This window comes from Toxotes jaculatrix, chromosome 17, assembly GCF_017976425.1.
Source record: "Toxotes jaculatrix isolate fToxJac2 chromosome 17, fToxJac2.pri, whole genome shotgun sequence".
In the NCBI taxonomy this organism is placed as follows: domain Eukaryota; kingdom Metazoa; phylum Chordata; class Actinopteri; family Toxotidae; genus Toxotes; species Toxotes jaculatrix.
In genome coordinates this window covers 21,761,241-21,784,101 of record NC_054410.1, presented here as the reverse complement: position 1 = coordinate 21,784,101, position 22,861 = coordinate 21,761,241, and the positions used below count along the sequence as shown (strand labels likewise).

At 41.2% G+C, this 22,861-nt stretch overlaps 2 protein-coding genes across 3 annotated transcripts in view; one reads left to right on the top strand and one right to left on the bottom strand.

Annotated features, from left to right (window-relative positions):
* Nucleotides 1–10,095, top strand: part of gabrb1 (gamma-aminobutyric acid type A receptor subunit beta1) — a 42,337-nt gene extending 32,242 nt beyond the window's left edge. The window contains exons 6-9 of one of the 2 annotated variants that reach the window (XM_041060536.1): nt 1,987–2,130; nt 4,069–4,221; nt 8,868–9,121; nt 9,754–10,095. In XM_041060536.1, the coding sequence (XP_040916470.1) occupies nt 1,987–2,130; nt 4,069–4,221; nt 8,868–9,121; nt 9,754–10,095 (893 nt within the window). The remainder of the gene's footprint in view (nt 1–1,986; nt 2,131–4,068; nt 4,222–8,867; nt 9,122–9,753) is intronic. The other variant, XM_041060537.1, reaches the window with a different exon arrangement.
* Nucleotides 10,096–18,715: 8,620 nt separating this feature from the next.
* commd8 (COMM domain containing 8) lies at nt 18,716–22,661 on the bottom strand. Its single transcript, XM_041060557.1, has 5 exons — nt 22,550–22,661; nt 21,506–21,661; nt 21,128–21,280; nt 20,698–20,853; nt 18,716–18,995 (listed from the first exon to the last, which is right to left on the bottom strand). The coding sequence occupies exons 1-5, from the start codon at nt 22,592–22,594 to the stop codon at nt 18,975–18,977; spliced, it is 531 nt and encodes a 176-aa protein (XP_040916491.1). The 5' UTR covers nt 22,595–22,661; the 3' UTR covers nt 18,716–18,974.
* Nucleotides 22,662–22,861: the final 200 nt, after the last annotated feature.

Here is a 22,861-nt window from a genome sequence, read left to right as displayed (position 1 = left end):
GTATGTAAATATATATTTAATCTCACATTCTCCAGACTTAAAGCACATGGAGCTGAAAGCAAGGTGAAAGCAAAGCAGCCTGCAAGGCTTTGAAGGGAATGTGTCATATCAGACATACATTATTATTTCAAAGCATTTTGATACATAATGCATAGCAAAGTTGTTGTTAAAGTACATTTTCAAACACAAATTTCCAATAGGAAAACAGATGTTATAGCAGAAATTCAACTGACCGCTGACTTAATATTTTATTTAAATCCGCTATTAGCAATTTCTTAAAATAATGCATTAAATAATGAGGAAGAATTATTGGAGCTAAACTGTATCTAGGTCTAATGATCCTAACTGTCCATTCAGAGTATATCACCCTGTAGACTCAGAAGACTTAATGTCCTTTTACATGTTTCAGTCTCCAGTTGAGCCTGTGTTTGGTTAAAGAAGCATTGCCATGTTTTAAAATCATTTCTACTCTAATGTCAGATTTCTCACATACATTAAGTGCATGGAAAAAACAGATGGCAAAATGGTAATGAACCCTCCTAATAATGAGAAGTAGCTAATTCCCTTAAATCCTGCAGTTGCCCTTAGATAAGATGGAGAATCTGAAGACAGAGAGACTAGCTGGTCCAATTAAATTGTTCTAATTACTGAGAGGGCAACAGGGGCCCCGCTTCACTATGGTAGCAGGCTGCAGACGTAGCCCAGAGACCGGCCAGAAAAAGGAAAGGAAAGGCTAAAGTGCTGTTCTAGTTCAGCCTGTGGGAAAGTGGAAGATGTTCAACAGAAAACTGAACAGAGAAGAGAAATGACGAGAAAATGAGAGGACTACTTTCTGCTTTGTAAATCTCCAACGATTTAACAGTGAATTGTTTCTTCAGTTCCTCTTAAAATCTGGAGGACGTAGTTGTGACATTTCCCATGCAGAGTGGAGCATGTTATATTTAGTCCAGATCAAATGAGAAACAGTATGTCTCCAGACAGAATTCAGCAAAAAGCTAGTGCAGAGCTACTTACATCATTATTGTGGCTCGCTCCTCATTAATGCAGAGCCCATTTTTTTTTGTTAGATATAATATAGAATACTGAATTTCTAATTGTATTACTGTAACAGGAAAATACATCACAAAACCTTGTTTTCAGGATGGTTGCCCAGCTGGTGCAGAGAACACACCATCATTGTTTGTGTAAAGACAATTACAGACAAGAAAAGCCACTGCCACAACAGCCAGCAGCTAAATAACTGGACTGGCCTCAGACAAGGCCACTTAACCAACTAAATATCTAAATGAAGATGAGCAGGACTGAGGTGAAGGGAGTTTGCACTGGCATCTCAGAGGTTCAGCGAGAAGGAACTGGAACTGCAGGGAATATAGACAGTGAGGAAATTCACTAGGCTGATCATGAAAAGCAGACGATTGGCCATCAGCTCCTCCCAGCATAATTAGAGGGGGGAGGGTGCAGGTCAGAAGCTCGACAACTTCACACTCCACACTGCGCTCCCTTTGGTCCTCAGCTTCGAAGTCGATCAGCTGAGCAGCAGTCAGGAAAAACAAAATGCAAACAGGCAGGCAGACAGATAGACAGGCAGGTAGATTCCTCCATTTCTAGTTAGACACATTCACAAAGCCATACTTTATATTCATAGGCACCTGACCTGTTATTATGTCTGCTCTCATCCACTCATCTCGCCTGTTTATTTACCACTCAGTCACAGCCATCAGCAACAACACCAAAATCTCCAACCTATCTGTTTCACATTCAGTTCATTACACAGCACACAGTTCTGTCCTGTCCACGGTAACTGTAACAAGTGAGAAAATGCTCCTGAGTTCCAAACTAAACACAGCAGGTGCGAAAACACCTGCTGTCATCACCTTAGCATGGCATTCTGCTCATACATACACTGTACTGTGCCTGGATCTAAATGTGTTGGTCCTTGTGTTCCATTCAAGGTTTAACTTGTTGTGTTCTCCCTGCCTCTCTCAGATGGATACACCACTGACGACATTGAGTTCTACTGGCAGGGAGGAAGCAACGGGGGCTCGGTCACTGGGGTGGAGAACATTGAACTGCCCCAGTTCTCCATCATAGACTACCAAACCCTTTCCAAGAAAGCTGTGTTTGCCACAGGTAACAAAGCCCCACAGAGTGTCAGTTCAATACCTTTAACTCCTGACATAATCCCAGAGGTTCTTGTTGGAACATAATGGGTGTAGTGTGTTGCATGTTGTTTTTTTTTTGTTTGTTTTTTTTGTTTGTTTTTTGTTTTTGTTTTTGTTTTTGTTTTTGTTTTGTTTTGTTTTGTTTTGTTTTGCTCAAAATTAGCTTACATGTGTCTGCTTGGATCTGAAAATTCAGTTCGGCTGAAATCTCTCACCCCTCCCTAACCAAGGCAAAGCAAACCAAGGACTCCGAGGTCCATTTCATACAGCCCCCCCCCCCCCCCCCCCCCCCCACTAACTGTGGTAGCAGCAGTAGCAGCAGCTGTGCAGACTATAAAAAGCAGAGCACTGGCTAATTTTAGCCTCACTTTGTGCCTCTCATAGCTGCTGGTAGCATTAGAAAGCGTGATTAGCATAAACATGAATAATATTTATTTCTCTGCAGTGGCAGCAGACACAACATGTGGGAACACTGTAGACCCGCTATCCCAGGTATGACCCCGGTGCCCGTTCACTCTCTCAAAGGGCCATAAAATGGGCTGCTAGTGACTGTGAACGCTCCACCAGTCTCTCTGTCCTCCCAGCAGAGACACAGAGCCATGCACCAGTCCAAAATCACTGTACATGCTACACTGAGTGATAGTCAGACAGTCTCCCCCACGCTATGTAACCATAGCACCACCTCTCTACAGGTTCCTACCTCAATCCTCTGTTGTATCTTTTATTACGTATTCAAAGAAGAAAAGTTCTATCAGAATCTGAGGGTGTTGTTACCCTTCACAAAACTCAATTCATCTCCTATAATTACTATGATGAGAATTCATGAATTGTAGGTAAAGACAGAAACAACTGAACCTCACCTAGGGAGCTTGGGACTAGGGTTATTTGTGTAACCACCAACAACCATTGAAAAAAGGCTAAATAGCCTCTCATTGAGAACCACACAAATGTTCATTTTAAATGTGCATCGTATTTGCATGAGTTTGCCAAAGTGAAGTTGGAGGCCTGAGTCCAGAGAGGCAGCCTGTGTATGTATGTGAGAAGGGACTTAATGACATTGAATACAGACATGGAATATATCTTTCCTGGTTATTCAGTTTGTCAGGATTGAAAAACCACTAACCCACAGTCTGGGTCAGCTGGTGAAAAAAAATCATATTGTGGGTGATGTGTAAAGATTCTGATCCTCAGTCTTCAGATTCACTCGCTGCTGGTGGTTCCCTCTATGTAGGCAACAGTGAGCATAGTGAACACACTTATTTAGTTACTTGGGATATTCAGGTTTGACATAACAGAGGAATGATGACTGGACTGTGCTGGTGGGAGTAACAATAAGCAGTAAGCTATACATGTTACCCAGGGAGAGTGTTTCCAGACTCCCTTCAAAAAGCTTGCTTTTTTTATGTGTTGAGTTAAGGGACTGCAATAGTTTAGAATTATTTGCACCTTCACATGAAATCAGCCTTAATTTGAAAATGTAAAAAAACAAACAAAGTCAACTGCAGCATCATGTTTCAGTAAATGATGCACGCAGTCTGCCACGCTTTACCCACTGATGGTAAAATATGCTGTCCCTTTCCAATTAGCTCATCTAGTCAGTCCAAGCAGGCCATATGTTGTGTGTTTATGCTTGTAGCAGGCAAATTGTTCAGTTTGTTTTCAGCTACACAGATGTTACATCTAGTAAATTACAAGCTGTCAATATTTAGTAACAACCAAGCCCATACGTACCAGGCCGTAATGTGGCTCACACTCAGGTTATTGTAACCTTCCTTCTGACACATTCACACAAAGCAAACACAAGTCGGATCTACGAGTACCCCAGAGTAAATACACCTTGTAAAGGTATATGTGTGTTAGTCAGGTTTTAGCTCACTTCAGCCACCCTATACTTTGTCTTTCACAGGCTCCTATCCACGTCTGTCTCTGAGCTTTAAGCTGAAGAGGAACATTGGCTATTTCATCCTACAAACTTACATGCCCTCCATCCTGATCACCATCCTGTCCTGGGTCTCCTTCTGGATTAACTACGATGCCTCGGCTGCCAGAGTAGCTTTAGGTCAGTGACTTTTAAATTCTTCTCAGACCGGCTGCTGTCTTTGCTGATATAACTCATCCTAGCTGTGTGACTCTGTAACACTTTGCCATGTCTGTTGTTTGGTCAGTTGGCCAGCCACTTTAGTCCAGAAAGAAGTATCTCAGCAACTTTTAGACAGTTGCCATGAAATTTTGTACAGACATGCATGGTCCCCAGACAATGAATCCTAAAAACTTTGGTGATCCCCTGACTTTTCATCCACCATCATCATTAGGTCAGAATCTTAATGTATTCCACACTTTATGGAGCTCCCGAAAGGGTGACCGTTTCTGAACCACTTTTGCGTTCCCTCACAATATTTTAATAGTTTTCCTCCTGATCCATTGACAGCCTTATTGTGTTGGTCCAGTCCAGTTATGGTATAATACACTGCCAGTTTACGGACAGGCTCTGCAGATAGTACAGAGAGGGGAGATAATGTGACACTTTACATGATGGATTTATTGCTCATTACGCCTTTGAAAAGGCAGAGCTCCGACAGAACACAGCCACTGGCTGTGAGCACAGCTGTAGCTGCTCTGCCTGGCTGTAGTGGTTTTAAGCTGTGGCTGTGGATATGACCATTGCTCAGACTACAGCTGCAGTTGTGGTTGAATTTATTATGCTATGGGTATGGCTACAGTAGCTGTACTTTATATATATATATATATATATATATATATATATATATATATATATATATATATATATATATATATATATATATATGTATATATATGTATATATATGTATATATATATATAATTACAGCTAGTAATGAAGCTGCACCCACTTGCAATGTGGTCAGAAACTAACTGTACTTTTATATTCGTTAGCAAATTTTTAAAACATGCTAAACTAATATAGTGAACATGGTAAATATTACACCCACTTTACATTAGCATGTTAGCATTCACTGTCACGCACACAAAGTGCAACTGAGACTAATGGTAATGTCATTAGTTCTGCAGAAATTGAATTTTGACCTGATAATGTGATAGCGATTGACGTGGTTGGACATGGTGGCGCGTGCAGACGCAGCGGCCTCTCACGGATCAAACGTTTCAGTGCTTTTGTCATTTTACATCTCCAACTCCAAAAATAAATAAATAAATAAATAAATAAATAAACTGAGTGTTGAATTAAAGAATGCTATGGTTGTGTCCAAATGACTGTTCTCCCATTGTGGAGTTTACAGTGAAGTGCCTGTCTTACTATCTGCCAAGAGAGTTTACTGCTGTTGGTACTGTAACAGTCTACCTGACTCAGCAGTTCAGCAGCAGCAGCAGCAGGAAACACACCCAGATGGATTTTCCATCATCGCTGGTGACTTCAGTCATGCAGAATTTGCAGAAATTCTATTTGTATGTCTCTTCTATGTCGCACTGAGCTCCATGAATAAACCTGAATAAACCTGAACCCAAAGGTGCAACAGGAAAAGTCAGGGGATCACTTACATTACAGACAGGGGAGAGAAGTCAGAAATTACTGAGAGACATTTTTGGTTTTTTCCAGGGATTTGTTGATGCCAACTTAGAAAAATACAGTAATAATTGCAACCTCATACTTTAAGCCTTCCATGATAGAAAACAGGCAGCTCTTAATGAGCTAGAGGAATGTTTGCAGAGGCCCTGAAAGGCGAGTGAGGAAAAAAAGAAAATTTTTCTAAATCAGATCTAAATTGTTTTTTGTTTTTTTTTAACTCTCACTTGCCTCTCAGGGTTTCCATGGTTACTGCCCACAAATCAAATAACACTTTTAAGCTTATATATCATTTTCAATATTATATAATTAATTTATCAGTGAAAGCAGCAGCGTTGAAAGATGGCTCTACTTTCTGTGCCATCGGTCAGCCGCCTCAAAGGGAGTGAACACCGTGTCAGGTCATAAACTACCTCTTCCCCAATCTTACAGGTAATCTTACAGGTGTTATAATCCCAGATGTACCCTCTGATCCATGTAGAGTCCCACAATTAAATATACAGGAACCTTTTTAGTGTAATGTACTCACCTCTAAATGCACATGAGCATGAATATCTCCAGTGGCAGCACTGGCTTGTTAACACCCCCCTGCCTTGTCTGAATGCTCATTTGCAAACACCCTCAGGGCAGAGCAGACCAACCAAAAAACCCCCCCAGGCAGACTGAATTCCTTTCGACAGCGTGATGTAGCTCTTACTATGAGACTGTGGATCCTGTGAATAATCTAGAATTTCTCTTTACACATGAATCATTTTAACAAGCGACAGCAAGGTCGCACACATTATTCAGGGTTGCTCTTGTTTGTATAAAGTATTTTAGAGCTTATATTTTGCTTTACCTAGACATGGCTAAATGTGTTGGTATCCTTCCACAAAAAAAAAAAAAAAAAAACACACTAAAAACAATACAAAAAATGAAAATGGTGTGGACAAAAATACTGGGACCCTTAACCCAATATTCTGTAGCACAAATCTTTTGGGACAATCACTGTAATCAAGTTCATGCTGTAGCTTTTATTGAGACCAGTTCTCTCAGGTTTGATGGGTGCCTTCTCAGAGTTTCAGCTCTTTCAGTTCGATTAAGATCAGGACTCATATCAGGCCTTTTCAGAATGCTCCAATGTTTTCTTCTCGTCCATTCTCAGCTGCTTTGACATGCATGTTTTGGGTCATTATCCTACTGGAGTAGCCACGACCTGCAGCTGAGACAGAGCTCTCTGACACTAGGCAGCATGTTTCCCTCCAGAATGTCTTGATAATGGCCACGTGTACCAGACTCGGCAAAGCAATCCCATAACATAACTGAGCCTCCTCCATGTTTCACAGTGGGGATGCTTTTCACTGAAAGCTTCATTTTTTTTTTCTTCTGTGAACATAGAGCTGATGTGACTCACCAAAAAGCTCTAATTCTGTTTCCTCTGTCCAAAGGAAAGTCTCCCAAATGCATTGTGGGCTGTCGAGATGCCTTTTACTAAATTTCAGTCTAGCTTTTTTATGTCTCTCTTTTCCAAAGTGGGGTTTTTCTAGGTCTTCTTCGGTGGAGCCCTCTTTGGTACTGTTACATAGCTTCATTTCTGCTGCAGGTCCTCAAAGGCGTAGTTTATGTAGTAGTATAAGACTGATGTTGCAGGCTGTACCATGACCCAAGTGGGCTTGGGTTTGCATACAAACTCTATTGTCCATCCTTTTTTTTCTCTTTTCTTTCTTTTTCTTTTTTTGAATGCTTTGGGCGACACTAAAACTATCTCAACAAATATGAATTTTCTATTAATTGAGATAACATTTTGCACAGACATACCTCTAGTGTCATCATGAGGTTGCTTTAAATGTTTGATTTGAATGATTGCTTTAATATCTCAAGTTGAAGCTTTTCATCATCCAGTGCAATATCCCAATATATACATGAAGACAGAGGTACTTACACATTGTTGTTAATTAGGCTGGAAATAAAAGACTCTCTGGACTTTCTGTGGAGGATTATAGAGTATCAAATTGGGACTGCCACTGCTTTAGACAGCTCCACTCTAACTGCAGTCATATTGCTCCTCTCGAGTCATCTTGCAGTCATATTGTGATTAGGCAAGAGAGAACCTTCTGTGTCAGCTGGCCTGCTAGAAGGGCCTGAGTTACTGAGGCGACAAAGGCTTATCAAGTTAATGGTCGAACCATTCCAGTGTTTATAATGGCTATAAGTCTTCCATTACTCGGGCCGTGTCAGTGTGTGAACCAGAGGTGAGTCAGAGCACAGTAGAGCTACTTAATTACTGCCACTTTAGTAAATTTTACCGGAATCCACTCTCCTTTGCGAAGCAGTGGTCATCTGTGAAAGTACAGTACATAAAAATGGGTTTAAGTGGAGGCAAAGGTTAAGGAAAGCTTAACCATGACTGGACCCAGCTTAACATCACCAATAAGTACCTTTGAATATATAGTCACACACAGGCAATCAGCTAGAAACAGCACAGAAATGTGGCTCTAAGGAATGTTCTGATGACTCTGGCCTTAGCCATTTGATAAGGAGGTTGAGTTAGTCCTAGTCAGACAGATGCAGATCCCCTGTAACAGCCTGGAAAGACAATTCCCACATCCAGTTTTAGTTTTTTTTTTTTTTTTTTGAACAGTTGTCAAAGGAAAACAGCCCTGAACTCACCATCTCTTATCTCTCCAAGATACTTGGCCAGATCAGGGCTTTGAGCAGTTGAGGCAAGTACTCTTTTAGGAAGAATGCATAAGAGATGGGAAGATGCATGATTTATGCTCTCAGTGGGTTCGTGCTTCTCAGCTCAAAATTTGTAACCACGTGGATTATCTGCACTACAAGGTGTAACCGCTCAGCACCTAAATGTACCACTCAGAGACTTACACACTGAATAAAAATGATGATGAAAAGTTAAAGGGTTAACAAAGTTATTTGCATTCATCCTCTAAGGACCCTGAGTTTTTATTTTATTATATTATATTATTATTTTAATTTATGGCAGTTTATCCAGTTTCTGTCCAGATATTTCAGTCTGGACCAAAGTGGTGGACTGACCTACACACTGACCTACATATCTCAAGAGCCATGCTGCTACTGAAACAGAGAAAAGAGAATAAAATTGTAAGAGACTGTCAAGGTGATTGGGATTTTTTTCTACTTGTCTGCAGGTATAACCACGGTGCTGACCATGACCACTATCAATACCCACCTGAGAGAAACTCTGCCCAAGATCCCGTATGTCAAGGCCATTGACATTTACCTCATGGGTTGCTTTGTCTTTGTCTTTCTGGCCTTGCTGGAGTATGCCTTTGTCAACTACATCTTCTTTGGCCGTGGTCCTCACCTGCAGAAGAAGGTAGCAGAAAAGGCTGCGAAGTCCAACAATGAGAATAAGAGCAGACTGGAGAGCAACAAAGTGCAGGTGGGAAAAAGGTTTTGTGCAGTTTTCATATGATTTTGAAAATGGCATCATAGAGCCCACACACCAAGCCAACAGCAGGTGCTGCAAAGGACCTATCTTATGGCCATATCTAAATACACCAGTGTTTATACCACATCTGAATGGTTGCAGTCAAAGGTAGGATGAAAACACTGCGTCCTTAGTCAAAAAGCGACAGAAGCAGTTGTGTTACGAAAATAATAAAGGGTAAAATGTTGTGAAGTTCAAACCCTGCTCACTGTAAAACTTCCACACACAGCCAATTGCAGCATAAAAAGGGTATGATCATTGGCTTGTCGGTTTTCGGAAAGTTGCAAAAAGTGTCAGATGCAGGTGTGGGAGATGATCCGATAAGCAGTTTGCTTGAAGCATACACCTGGAGTTTTCGTTCTTCTTCCACCTTTTAGTTGTTGACACAAGGTGTTGTAAGATTTCTAACTCCTCTAAGAAACTATTATATGCTTCCCTAAAATCTTTCTAAAAGAAGCTTTCTTAAAAGGAAAATGCCTACATAAATGCATGCCACACCAAAATCAAATGCTGTTTTGACTTTGCTGCCTACTTGAGTTTTGGTTAAAAAAATGAATTTAATGAAATCTGATAACATCCCTTAGGTTGATGCTCATGGCAACATCCTCCTGACCAACCTAACCAGTGAGATGGGTGGAGCAGATATGATGGGTGCACTCAACGACCCTCGGGCCACCATGTTCTCTTACGACAGCGCCAGCATACAGTACCGCAAGCCTATGACGAGTCGAGACCTGTACGGACGACCGGCCCTCGACAGGCCAATAGGCCATAAGAAGGGCCGCTTGAGGAGAAGGGCCTCACAGCTCAAAGTCAAGATCCCTGACCTCACGGATGTCAACGCCATAGACAAGTGGTCCCGTGTCGTCTTCCCAATCACATTCACCTTTTTCAACCTGGTCTACTGGCTTTACTATGTCCACTAGGGTGGCAGTAGTGAGCCTGTGTGGCAGCACTGCTGCTCGTGATTTGTTAGAAAAGCTACCTAGGTCTTGTACAGCAATGAAAACAGAGGAGTGTTCAGTCCATTTCTATAAATCATGTTTTGGAACGAGTAGTGCTGGATGTCTTTACAATGTAAATACAATTTAATATATTATATTGTATTTTAAAAAAATATATATGCATGTATGTATGCATGTATATATGTATACATGCATACATACGTATACATATATAAACACATATATATACATATGTGTGTGTGTATATAAAACAGAGGTATAATTTATTAAAAATTCTATCACTTTTACTGTACTCATCCATACAAAATAGATATAGATAAAAAATACTAAGACACAGTAGAGGTATGGTATTTCTAAGTCCAAACTTGCCAAAAAGACTTTGGTGACCCCAACGTTATGGGCAATGATCTTTCATTTGTTCTATCTCATTTTCTTACCTTCTGTTATCTCACTTTTTGCATGTGAATGGGACACAACTTTAATTTGCTCTTAAGGTAAAAAACAAACAAAAAAGAGAGCGACACAGAAGCCCAGTGCAAAAACAGTGGGTAACTAAAACAGTTTTCACTTTTGATTGAAGCTCCTTCAGCTGATAAACAGAAGATGTTTGGGTGAATGCCACCGTGGTGAGGTAGTCCTCATTTGATTTTGGGCTCAGTGCCCTGACGGAGGGTCATTTTTGTGGAGCTGGGTGTGTATCCTTGTGTTGGAATCCCTCTCTGACAGCCATCTGTGAGCTAATAAACATAGTTACATTGCTTTTCACGAATGCCATGATTTTGTTAGGATTGTGCAGAGTGCATGTGCATTTACCTGCTTTTGCACTGTAAACCAAATTTAGTTCCCTTTCATATCTATGAAAAAAACAAAACAAAACAAAGCTTTGCATGGCTCTACTGGGCCACTGTATTATAATCATTATACTGTATGCTTTTGAACAATCATGGCATTTAAGATAAGCACAGGGCAGATGTTAATTGGAACTCCACTAATCTCTCAAAAAGTAAAACGTAGTCGGATTTGTACCAACAGTATCCTCACAGTGTCTGTGAGCATGTACAATGCAAATCTTCTTTAAAAGAAATCAGGTAAAGAATGACCAATGATGTCACCACGCTTTCAAAACCACATTCAAAATCTCAAGCCCTGATAAAGCACGCTGCTGGTGGTGAGATGCTTGGTGCCAGTGTCTTCTGAAAAACGTTTTTGTCAGATACCTGACACTATGTTGTATATAAGCATAGAAGCCCATCCACCTCAAAGTGTTAAATAGTTAAAGGGCATGCATGAGGTCAACATTTTGTTTATTATTAAGGTCTGGGGATCAGTTGTAAGACCCAAGTTCAATTTTTGTTCCAGCTCAAACTCCAAATACGTTTTAGAAGAGAACCTAGTGGCAAAGACAGAAAGAGCATACACAGTGATGTCTATGTGAGTGTCCCTAGAAATTACGTCCACATTGGACAATTCGTAACTTCACGAATTATGTTCAGTGCTAATGTAGGAAGTAGTGTGTCCTTTACAGAACACAGTATAGTGAGGGGGAAGTGAGGGTGTGGAATTCAGGGAATTGGGGGGGGGCACAAGTCTGGCATTTCATGCAGGAGACTGAAGCTGGTGGTCTTTCACAGACCTGCAATTTCCCTAACCCCTGCCAAGTGTCTCAGTTGCCCAACCGTAACCACATTTCCAACCAAAGTCTTGCCCTAACTTTAACCATACTTGCCATGTACAGATAAAGACAAGCGTTCTCAGACATTGTAATTGAACATATTCCAGGGTTTTACAGAATTGTCCAATACTGACATGTCCAATATTATGTGTCACTTGAAAGACAGGGCAGGAAACTAAAGTGAAGCATTTTTTTTAAGGCAGACCTTCCTGTCTGTGCTGAAAACTGTAAAATAAAAGAAAAGCCTAAAATACAAGTTATATCATATATCAAGTTATATCATCAAAACAAGTTATATATCAGACAAGTTATATCATGGCATGTGTGCTGGACAGAGAAGATGTTACCAAAGTTAGTGAAGGACTATGGCTGATATGTGATGATGACAGTTCTTTTACATCAGGAACTCTAACATCTACACATGGGTGAGAAATGCAAAGAAAAACCAACAGGTAGCGTGTTAGTAAGCTGCTGTGACAGCCTCAGTGCTCCTTGTCATAGATTCTCCAGTTCTGTAGAAGAGTACCATTCCTCCAAAAGATGGTGGTGGAGAGCTCTGTCCAAGACATTGTTGCGTTCAGCTGGGTTGAGATCTGGTGACTCTGATGGCCATATCTTATGATTAATAGCATTTTCATAAATGCATTCAGTGAGCCCTTGTGAGCCGAATGTAATAAAAATGTGCATTCTTTCTCCATCTCGTGGCTCAAAGGCTTTGTTACACACAGTAAGCTGAGGCAGGCTTACAGCACAGATTTTCTGGCTGGGACTTTGTAACTTGAATGTACGCTCAGTGACCCGAAAATTATTTACAGTATGTATTTACAGCTCCTGGAAATACCATGTTGGCCCTGATAACAGCTGCCTCGAGTCAATAGTGTGACTTTTCCATGTCCCTGTAGCTTACTGGTGTTACAGCTGATGTCAGCGCTCTACAGTGCCAAGGCTGATGGATGGAGCTGCTTTCTGTGCTGCATTTATGTTCATTTCAAGGTGTTAGTGAGATTGATTAGATGATTTCATCTGAAGTAGCCGGGTCATTCCATCTGAATGTTCCACAAAAATATTTCTGAACATTCTTTGGCACGACAGGCAACGTTATTTCGTTCAACGTGTAAGGCCTTGCTGGTAGCAACATGTTGATCTGCAGGCATCACCCAGTGTAAAGGCAGTAGTTAATACCTGCCAACCCATTAACACCTCATCCCCAGGCAGGCACAGTTTCAGTGATGCTCGGTTCACGACCTTGCGGTATTTAAACCACAGGCTCACTGTGCCGTCAAGGTGGTGCAGCTGGGACCAGGATACATCAAAGCAGACAGCATTTTCCCAGTCATCCACAGTGCGTGGGTGCATCAGATCAGGTTTATCAGTCACCAACTGTAAAAATGTCAATATTGGACAATTACATTAAATGATAATGTAGTACATACCAATGACAATTTCTACAATATTCACACATGGCAAGTGTGAATATTTTTGATATGATAAGACATGCACTGATGTGTTCGTGTTTATGCTTTTTATGTTAGAATGAATGAATGCAAATGGCTAGCTGCACACAGGAATGTTCACTGCACACTAACACAGAAAGTCAAGAACAAATGATAGCCAGGTTTCTCATTTGCTAAACACTCATTTGCTAAACGCTAGCTTAGTGTTTAACACTAGGAAGTGTTTTCTCAGTCTTGTTTTACATGACTGTACAAAAAGCTTGGAAGGTCCCATCCAGAGAACAACCAACAAACACTGTTGTGTTCTTTTCTCCATACTACATGAATTAAAATAGAAATGATTTATCACACTGATTTTTTTTTTTTTTAGTTCTTCAGAGAACTAGCAATTCTAGCATAACTGTGGTTGTGGCAAATGATTAAAGTACTCTGTGGTTAGGGTTCAGTAACTAAAACACTGGGTCAAGGGTAGGGAAATTTACACTTCCTGCGTTGGCACTGAACATAAAAAAAAAAAAAGGTTTAAATTGAAAGATGCAAAATCATACAATACAGCTGTAATTTCTAGAGATACACCAACACTTTAAGAAGTTTAACATGGACAGCAGAGGCACCTGATGTGGTAGTAAACTCAGACAAATTGTGTGTTTGTATAATTCTTTGTTCTGGCCCCAGTCACATGATATACGTCCCACATTCTAGACCTAAGGGGGTCTGACTTAGCAAACACTCAGATCAGGTTTCTTTGTGTTCTAGTTCTGTTAGTGTTTCATTTTGAACCTGCTGCCATCACAAAACCCATAAACTATAAATTTCTTAGCGATACACAACTTTGTTGGCCTGTGAGGCCATCCTCTGTCATCTCACTTGCAAACTGTGTGGAATCCGGAGGTGCTGGCTTTTTGTAGAGACCTGGATATTATTACTGATAGAAATGATGGCCAAAGCTACAAGGTCGCCCAAACACCCAAGTTGGAACAAACCAGAATTCTGTCTGCGGTGACACCTGTTTTCTTCCTCAAAGGTTCGCCCCAGCTGAGGACAAAATTTTTTGCAGTATGGCAACTCAAGGATCAGGACAACTGCCTGTCTTATCAGGGCTTCAAAAAAAAAAAAAAAAAAAAAAAAAAGCAGAAAAATCAGATAGGCTTCTACAGGATACAATATAGCAGTGCGCTCTTTTCTCATGGCTGAATATTGTGCCTTTACCAAGAATCTCAATATTTTCACAGGGTTTAACTTAACTTCTATCTAGTGAGTAGAATTTAAAGCAAACCATCTTGTACTTTTTTAGATTAAGAAGAACAAGGAGTACCAGAGACAGAAGTGGACACTTTAAGATCTTTTCTGAGGCTCTGACGTACAGTACCATTATCTAAGCGTAGATCGTAGTAAGACATTCCAGCATTACAACGACAATCTTTTGAATTCAGTGTCCGGCAAGTCTCCTGCAAGGCTGGTCTCCACGCTGTCAGTGTTGCTGTTTGTGGACAGAGCAGAGTGGACAGACAGGAGGTGAAAAAAAGAATTACGGGGGGAAAAAAAAGAAAAGAAAAAAAATGGCTTGCCTTTCTTTACCACAAAGAACCCAGAGCAGATAGACGCATGTTCTCTGTGAACGGAGTAGCTGATGCAAGCCTTGAACAACTGGTTTGCCCACAGGCTGTGGGACGGGGAGGACATGTGCTGGACTCTTATTGTGTAAAAATTACTGTACAATTCTTCTCTCATGCTCTATATGTGCTCTCAAGTGGAATGGGATGTCGGTGTGTTTGCGGTGTGTGTGTGTGTGTGTGTGCGTGAGTGAGTGTGTGTCTTGCTGCTTGTCTAAAGATGAGACATAAGACATAACATAAGACACTGTGCAGGAATGACTGTGTGGACATGTGTGTGTGAGAGAGAGAGAGAGAGAGTGGGAGCATATGGATACGTGTGAGAGGGAGAAAACACAAAATACAAATTCTTTGTGTCAACTTATAGAGACTTCAAAGAATAGAGTTTAAATAAAACTGCTGACATCTCTACCAGCCACAGTGAAAGTCTATTTTTATTGGTTTACATGTTGGTTTTGTCTGTTTGTTTTTGGTGGTTATGGGGGGCCAACAAAAGGATTTTTCCCCAGGGCCCTCTAACAGGTTCATCCAGCCATGATAACATAAACCTCATTCAAATAACCTGAAACATGTGGACTTGTGCATTTATATGTGAAATTTTTTGAGGATGAGCTAATTTATCTACAGTTCCATACATCAGATTTGAATTTCATTTCATATGAGCTGGATAGGTTTAAGCAAAACTTATAGAAGATCCAATGTGCACCAGGAAATCAGAGGCATCTGAACCTTTGAGCTAATGAGGCAGCTTAAATCTCGAACTGGACTTCGATTGTTGGTCATTTCACTGCAGTTCAGCAGGGAAATCAGTGTCTTACAGACATTATATATCTCTGCAGGCAGCAGGGATGCTTACATTTGACAGTAACTCCTTTTCTACATTTTATGGTGGTTACAGTTTATTATAAAGCCCTCATAACTAAATAATCAGTAAAAAAAAAAAAAAAAAAGCAAACTGTAACATCATCCCTCTGAGAGGAGAGAAGTGCACCGATTCTTCCTCACATTCAGCTCTAGCTGTAACAGCTTTGACTGAGCACAGCACCGACACAGCCTCTTTTTCTATCCATCTGCACACTGACACGGCAGACATGAAGGCCCGCTGCTCTTTATAGGGACTGAGGTTCTGGAGAGAAACTGCAGCGGCTGGAGGAGAATGCCATTAGTCCAGTTAGCATGTCTGCAGCTGTCGGAGGCAACGCTCATTCTCATGATTAACGCGAAGCTCTGGAGTGAAGACGAATGCCATTAGCACATTTAGCATGACAGTGTCTGTCGGCAGTCGTACCCATTCTTATTACTAATCAGACAGCCCCGCTGTCTAATCAACTGGAAGGCTGCAGCCTCGACACAAATGTCACCTTGAGTTACCCAGAGCACACACACACACTTTCTTCTCTGCCCACTCTTAGCTTTGATTATTTTATTTCTCATCTATTTCTACTTATATTCTAAGTAGACGTGGCTGCCTTTGCTGCTCACACTGGTGAAAACTGGACTGTCTGTTAGACTGGATCTTCTCCATAGGACCAGCAGGATCTTCAAAGACACCCTGGAGGGCTGGCCAACGACTCAGCGATAAGGATGTCACCCTGCACCCAACTACACCTTCTACACCCATGTTCTAAAATACTGAGCTGGAGTTTGAGAAAATCCTCATATGCTGCCTGGTTTTTAAACCAGGACTCCTTACTACCTCTGATCCTGAGAGCCTTAAAACCTTGGCAAACATCAGCACACCTTTTTCTGATCAATCCCCTTAGAGATCCAATCAACCTTACTGTTCCAACTTTTAACCCCTGAGCGAACTTAGATTTGAGGAACACTAGAGCTGTGCCTGTCCAACATCGGGGGCTAATTGCTTGGCCTGTGTTAATCCAGCTTGCAGCTCTCCTGAGAGCATCATCCCAAAGAAAGATCATCATCCCTGCTGTGAGGAGGAGAGGATCAGCCAGTCGTCTATGTAGGTCAGAATCCTCATGGCCCGCTCTCTCTCTCAATGCCCTCTCCACACATTTGGAGAAAGTGCTTGGCGCTGTGTGAAAATATGCATCCATCAGATATAAAAATGTCATCCAGTCGCCTGGTTGGATGCATTTCAGCAACTGTCAGGTCATCAGCATGGGAAAAGGATGCTGGGTGGGTGGAGAATGGGTCTCCTGTTCCCCGATATTTTGGGCAGTGGACGTAGCTCATTTCTTCAGCAGTAACGATACATCCTCCTCCTCCAATGCTGCTCTCTCTGCGGCAGCGGGGAGAACAGCTCCTAGAACGCCGGTGAAAGGTGGAGGCTGATGACAGGTAGCACTGTAATGTGTAACCCTCCCTCAGCATCCGGTCCAGCCAGAGAGGTAGAGGGCTGCAGAGACACACCCACTCTGGGTGGTGATCTGCTAGTGAAAGCTCAGCTGCTCAGCTGCATCTTCTTTGCTTTAATTATCCTTCAGAGGTGCCTAGAGCTTGATTGAGATCACCTGCGGCAAACTGAATTGGCTGGACATAGTTCTGAAAGGCACACACCTTCATACTATATGTTAGGACAAAAGCTAAGCTAAGAAGTCCAAGAGGCTCTGTGTGGATCTCTGTCCTCTCTCAGGAGAAGAGTCTAAAATCATTTCTAAAGCTTTGAAAGTTTCCTGGAGCTTCCTGGAAAAAGTTTGGAGCCACCAGGACTCATCATGGAGTTGACCCTCTGGACAAACTGAGTAAGTCGGCAAGAAGTAACTACTGACAGGAAAATGTCAATTTTATCAATGTACAGCTAAATCTACAACGCAAAGCATAAACAAACTAAAGGGGTCTGAATACTTTCTGAAGCTCCTGTATCTGCGATTAACAAACATGGATTGAAAATATCAGGCAGCTGATTTATTGGCTGGGTTATAGCTCACCAGAGACATTTTAAAAATCTAAGAATTCAGTCAAATGGGGTTACAATTCATGTCAAAACTCCCTCCGATAGCTCAAATGATCAAAATACTTCCTTAAGGAAAATCAGACTACTTGAATAATCTTTGTATTTTGTCAAAAAAATTAAACTACCCAAATTTTAGAGCAGGATTTCTAACTGACTCACACAGGCAACTGCCTTTTCAAAACTGTATGTGTTGTTGATTTGTCATAAAGCCATAGAGGATTATTCCTAATATATATTTTCAATACAACTTAAATCAAATCCTAATGTTTCTGAAAATTTTCTGACCTTTGCTGTATTACTACCAAAGGTGCCCTAATCTAACGGTGAGAATGAAATTAACTGAGGAGAATCGGAATCTTTTTGATTTCAATAATCAGTTTATCTTTTAGATATTTACCTTTGGGTAAATATCAGATTTTAGAATATAGTGTTGCTTGGCTCATCAGTTCAGTTGTTATACCACATACCACTGCAGAGAGGCACACAGACCTGTTTTCCCACTGCATAACTCAGGAGGTGGAAACGTTCACAGCAGTCACAAGACTCTTAAATTTCATCCTGAAGTTAGTTCAGACATCATATTGGAGAAAGTTTGGTTGAATTGTTAGAGCCCAGATGTTTCCAGTCATTTTAAAGCTGTGTTTTGTAAAGATTTGTTTTCCTGGACTGTGTTTGCTGAGCCTGCTGACAGATGGAGCTCCATCATCACACTCGGCACCTTAGACCAGTTTCTCCCACACCAGCTGAATGTAGTGCATCTCTGCAGTCCCAGTTAACTGTCTGTTAAAGCATCAATGACCGGAGAAATGCCGGCTTCATTCCTGCTCTCTGTGAAGTGATCAGTCATATATAATGGCACCACTCATCATAAAGGCAGGAAACAAAGGCACTTAGTAAAACAGAGGTTGAATTAAAGTCGATGAAATCAAAAAGCAAAGAAACGTTTACTTCAACATGTTCATGACACAACACAGTGCGCTGCAAAAAACACCACAGTGTTTCGACTGCTCACATACACCACTGAATAACAAAGGACAGCACTCGCTAATCATCGTTACGTCTGAATAAACTGTGTCGACGCGGGGAGAGAAGCTCTTTCAGATGTTTGTGATGACATGACATCCTTTCACTGGACCTCCTGTGCTCATGGGCTTTAATGGGATCAGAGGTCCACCATCTTTCTGTCATTTCAGCTGCAGCACCACCTGGGAGACATGAATAAATAAAAATTTTTAGCATTTCGTGTATAACTTAGTAACCGCAGATATTTAATGCTGGCAAAAAAAAAAGTGGAACAACTTGTTAGCTTGTTAGCTGTTAATGTTAATAATGAGGATAGTTAAAGGTGCCCTATCCAGTGTTTCTATATTGACAATACATAAAATGACTGTGTACTGTGAAAGGTGCCGTTCACAGTGAATCGGTAACAGTCAAGAGCATGTGATTTTTAGCTTGTTCTACAGTTCTGCCCCCAAGTGGCCAAAAAAGGTAATTCATGCAGCTTTAAAGGGACATTGCTGGAGTTTTTCTTAATGCCAATAAATCCCATTAAGGGCCAAAACCACTGATTTATACTGTAATTTATTAGAAAATCCTGACAGTTATTGATGTGACTGTTTGCCTTGATGTATAGTTGCTTCAGTTTTTGCAGACTTTATTTTGTCATAGATTTGATTTTAAATTGATAAAACTGCCATATTTCAGACCCATAATTCAATACTTTTGTAGAAGCTTCTTTAGCAGCAATTACAGCTTTGTGACTTCTTCCCTTCCTTCCTGGCAGATCCTCACAGAACAGTCTGTGGAGAGACCTGGAGATGATGCTTCCCATGCAATCTGATGGAACTGGAGAGGACTCAAAGCTGTGTTTGCTGCCTGAAGGGCTTCTACAAAGTACTGGATTAAAGGTCAGAATACTTAAATAAATAAGCCCTTTCAGTTTTTGAGTTTTAATAAAGTTTCCAAAATTTCTAAAAATGTTTTTTTTTCACTTTGTCATTTTGGGTTAGTGAGTGTAGAATCATGGGTAAATAAAAAAAAAAAAAAAAAAAATCCATTTTCAGAAAGCAAAAAGTGAACACTCTCTGAAGCCACTGTGCTGCAGAGCTCTGGCTCTGTACTGTAACAGTACAGCCACTCAGGCTTTAGTCTCCATGAATGTGAAAAATTCAGCAGTTGGCAGTGTTTCTCCTAATACCTTTATAAATATCTAATACCTCATTCATGCATTTTTGAAAAGTGCCTGTGCGTCCCTTGGCCTGAGTCGATTGTGACCCTTTGTCTTTCTCAGCCTTTGTAAGTTAGGTCAGTCTTTATTCCCTCTGCCATGGAGGTTATGTCTTCACCTCTGTCTGTTTTGTTTATGGGTTTGTTGGTTTATTTGCTTATTTGTCATCAGGATTAGGCAAAAAGTGCTGAACCAATTTGCACCAAACTTGTTGGGCAGACAGGGAACAGGCCAGAGAAAAATCCATTCAATTGTGGGGCAGGTCTGGATTGTTTACTATAAATTAGATTTTTTTTCTCTGAAGTCTGGTGTACATTGTTTGCCATTGGCCTTGGTGGAGATCTGCACCCTCTCAGTGCTTTTTGCAAGTTTTTTTTTTTTTTTTTTTTTTCAAATGATCATTTAGTCTTTTAAATGTTACAATACTAAAATAGAACCAAAGGGTAGCTTTTGAACGGTCTGTCGTGAATCCAACAGTGTTACATGTGCACATGTTAAATCAGTGGAGTTCTGTGTTAAGATCCTTTTCTTACTTGGATCAGCTACATAAAACCAAAAGTGTTTTTTTTTTTCAAACGTTATCTAGAAAATTTCATTTTAAAATGAACTAGTCGCAACTCTACACATATACAGAGAGACACACACACAGACACACCCACACACAGAGAGTCTGTGTCTACCTTATTAGCAGCCTCTAGTGAATTGATGAGTGTGTTTAACTCCTCTCTGTTCATCTCCATGGCGACAGGCCGCAGGGCTCCGTTCTCTCTCACATCCAGACTGAGGCCGAGCAGAGGAGTGTGGAGGGATGAGATCTTATCACTGGACAGAGCCAGCTGGAGGAAGAGGATGGGCGGGGCCAGGAACAGGAAATAGAAAAGGTGACGTTTAGACACAGTGGCATTGCAGGAGGTGGCCAGAAGTCAGATGCCAAACAAATGTTGCAGGCAGGCCTTTGACCAATCAGTGACAAGACTCATCCTGCATACGTGCTTAGCTGATGCCTTGAGTGTGTCACCCTGCCTACTGTCAGCTCAGGTGTGCATGTCCAGCCCATTTACATTGGAAAAGCAACAGATTAAAACACTGAGGGATCAAACTTTAGCTCACCTTTAGCTGCCAGTCAAAATCCTGCAGAGTAGCAGAGGAGATGGAGTTGGTTCTGTCCAGCAGAGAGTGGCGGATCTCCTCCTCTCTGGCTCTCAGCACACTCAGCAACATCTGAGCATGGCTGCTGCCCACGTCCGCCAGCCCCGCCAGCACCTGTGCACAGCCAGCAGGAGCAGAGCTAAGAATCTGACCTGAGAGCAGCCACCATACGTCCAGCTGCTCTTTAACTGCTGCTGAAAGTAAAAACACCTGCTTCCTTCACACACACACACACACACTCACACACTGTGTGCTGTATGATCAAAGACAACTTTTTTTATTTATTTCTAAATGACAGCCTTTGCTAAAACAGTCCCTCCTGTCCCGCTGCTGTCTCACCTCTTCGTCTGAGCTGTTGTTCCCCACCGCCAGGCGGAAGAAGGCTGTCAGGGAGCTGAGCAGCTCCAGCCACTCCTCCAGGCTCCAGGTGGCGCTGTAATCCCCCCTGCGAGGAGGCTCCCGTCCGCACAGTCCATCCACCACCCTGTGACACAGCTACACAGCAGGCAATACTGTGAGGACTGGAGTTTGGCATTTGGTACGGTAGTGTGGAAAAAGAGGGGCCAGAGGGGTTATCTTGGCACAAGATTTTTGATGATGGTGATGGGACTCCACCCTGCTGGTGTATGGTTCAGGGTGCAGTTTGGACACTGGTTGGACAAACTGTTTTGGCTCATCAGTAGGCTACGCATTTTACTGCGAGACAAAGGAAATGTGAGATGGAATATAACAGACATGTAAGACCTGCTGATCAGCTGATGTCGGTCACGCCATTCAGAGTGAATTTATTGTAAACATATAAAATGTACCTTAACAAAATGCAAACGATGAATCGCTTAGAACCTGAATTTAAGGTAGAGGCCCAATAATTAATATATTATATTGGTGATAATTAAGCCAAATGTAACATTTCACAAAATATATTTTATTTTAAAACTAAATGATTCATTCATTTCAAGACATACTAAGGAAACAGATTTATTACTTTAGTCTGTTTAATGCTAATATTAAACTTATTTTAATGTGTAATGGCAATGAAATCAAATTATAACAACTTAGAGAGAGAGATTATAGTCAGACGCTGACGTTTATAATTATTTTGATGGCACACTCCAGACTCCGTACATTTCATAATAAAGGAATCAATAATCTAATGAGCCCATACATTTAGTTAACTGGAGGCCACTATACAACAGCTTCTTCATAGCTGTGTTTTAAGTAGATCTACAGTCTGTAGGACACATGTATTGAAACTACGTGCTGCTGAATGTGCTGACTACGGATGACTGCGCTCTCTGCGATTGCTGTGAATAAGTCGTAACATTAGACATTTATTAAACCAAACTCGTATCATTATTCATCAGCACAACGCTTGGTACTTACTTTTAGACAGTCTGTGACAGGTAACCTGCTCAGTAAAACCACCATGTTTTTATCCAGTTCCGCCCGCCGATCAGCTGATGTCAGTCACATGGTAAAATGAGTTGCGTTCATATAACTGGGAAAAATGAGCTTCGTGATCTTTTATGACTTCTTAATATGCACCTATGGAAATGTTGTGACGTGCATATTATGCGGTGTATAAATACGAGTCCTTCTGCGAAATGACTGTTATTATATTGGTTATCATACAGAGAATTTTATTGATGTTGGCAAGCTCGCCGAACTCCATTACAAGATCTCCAATTTAGTGTA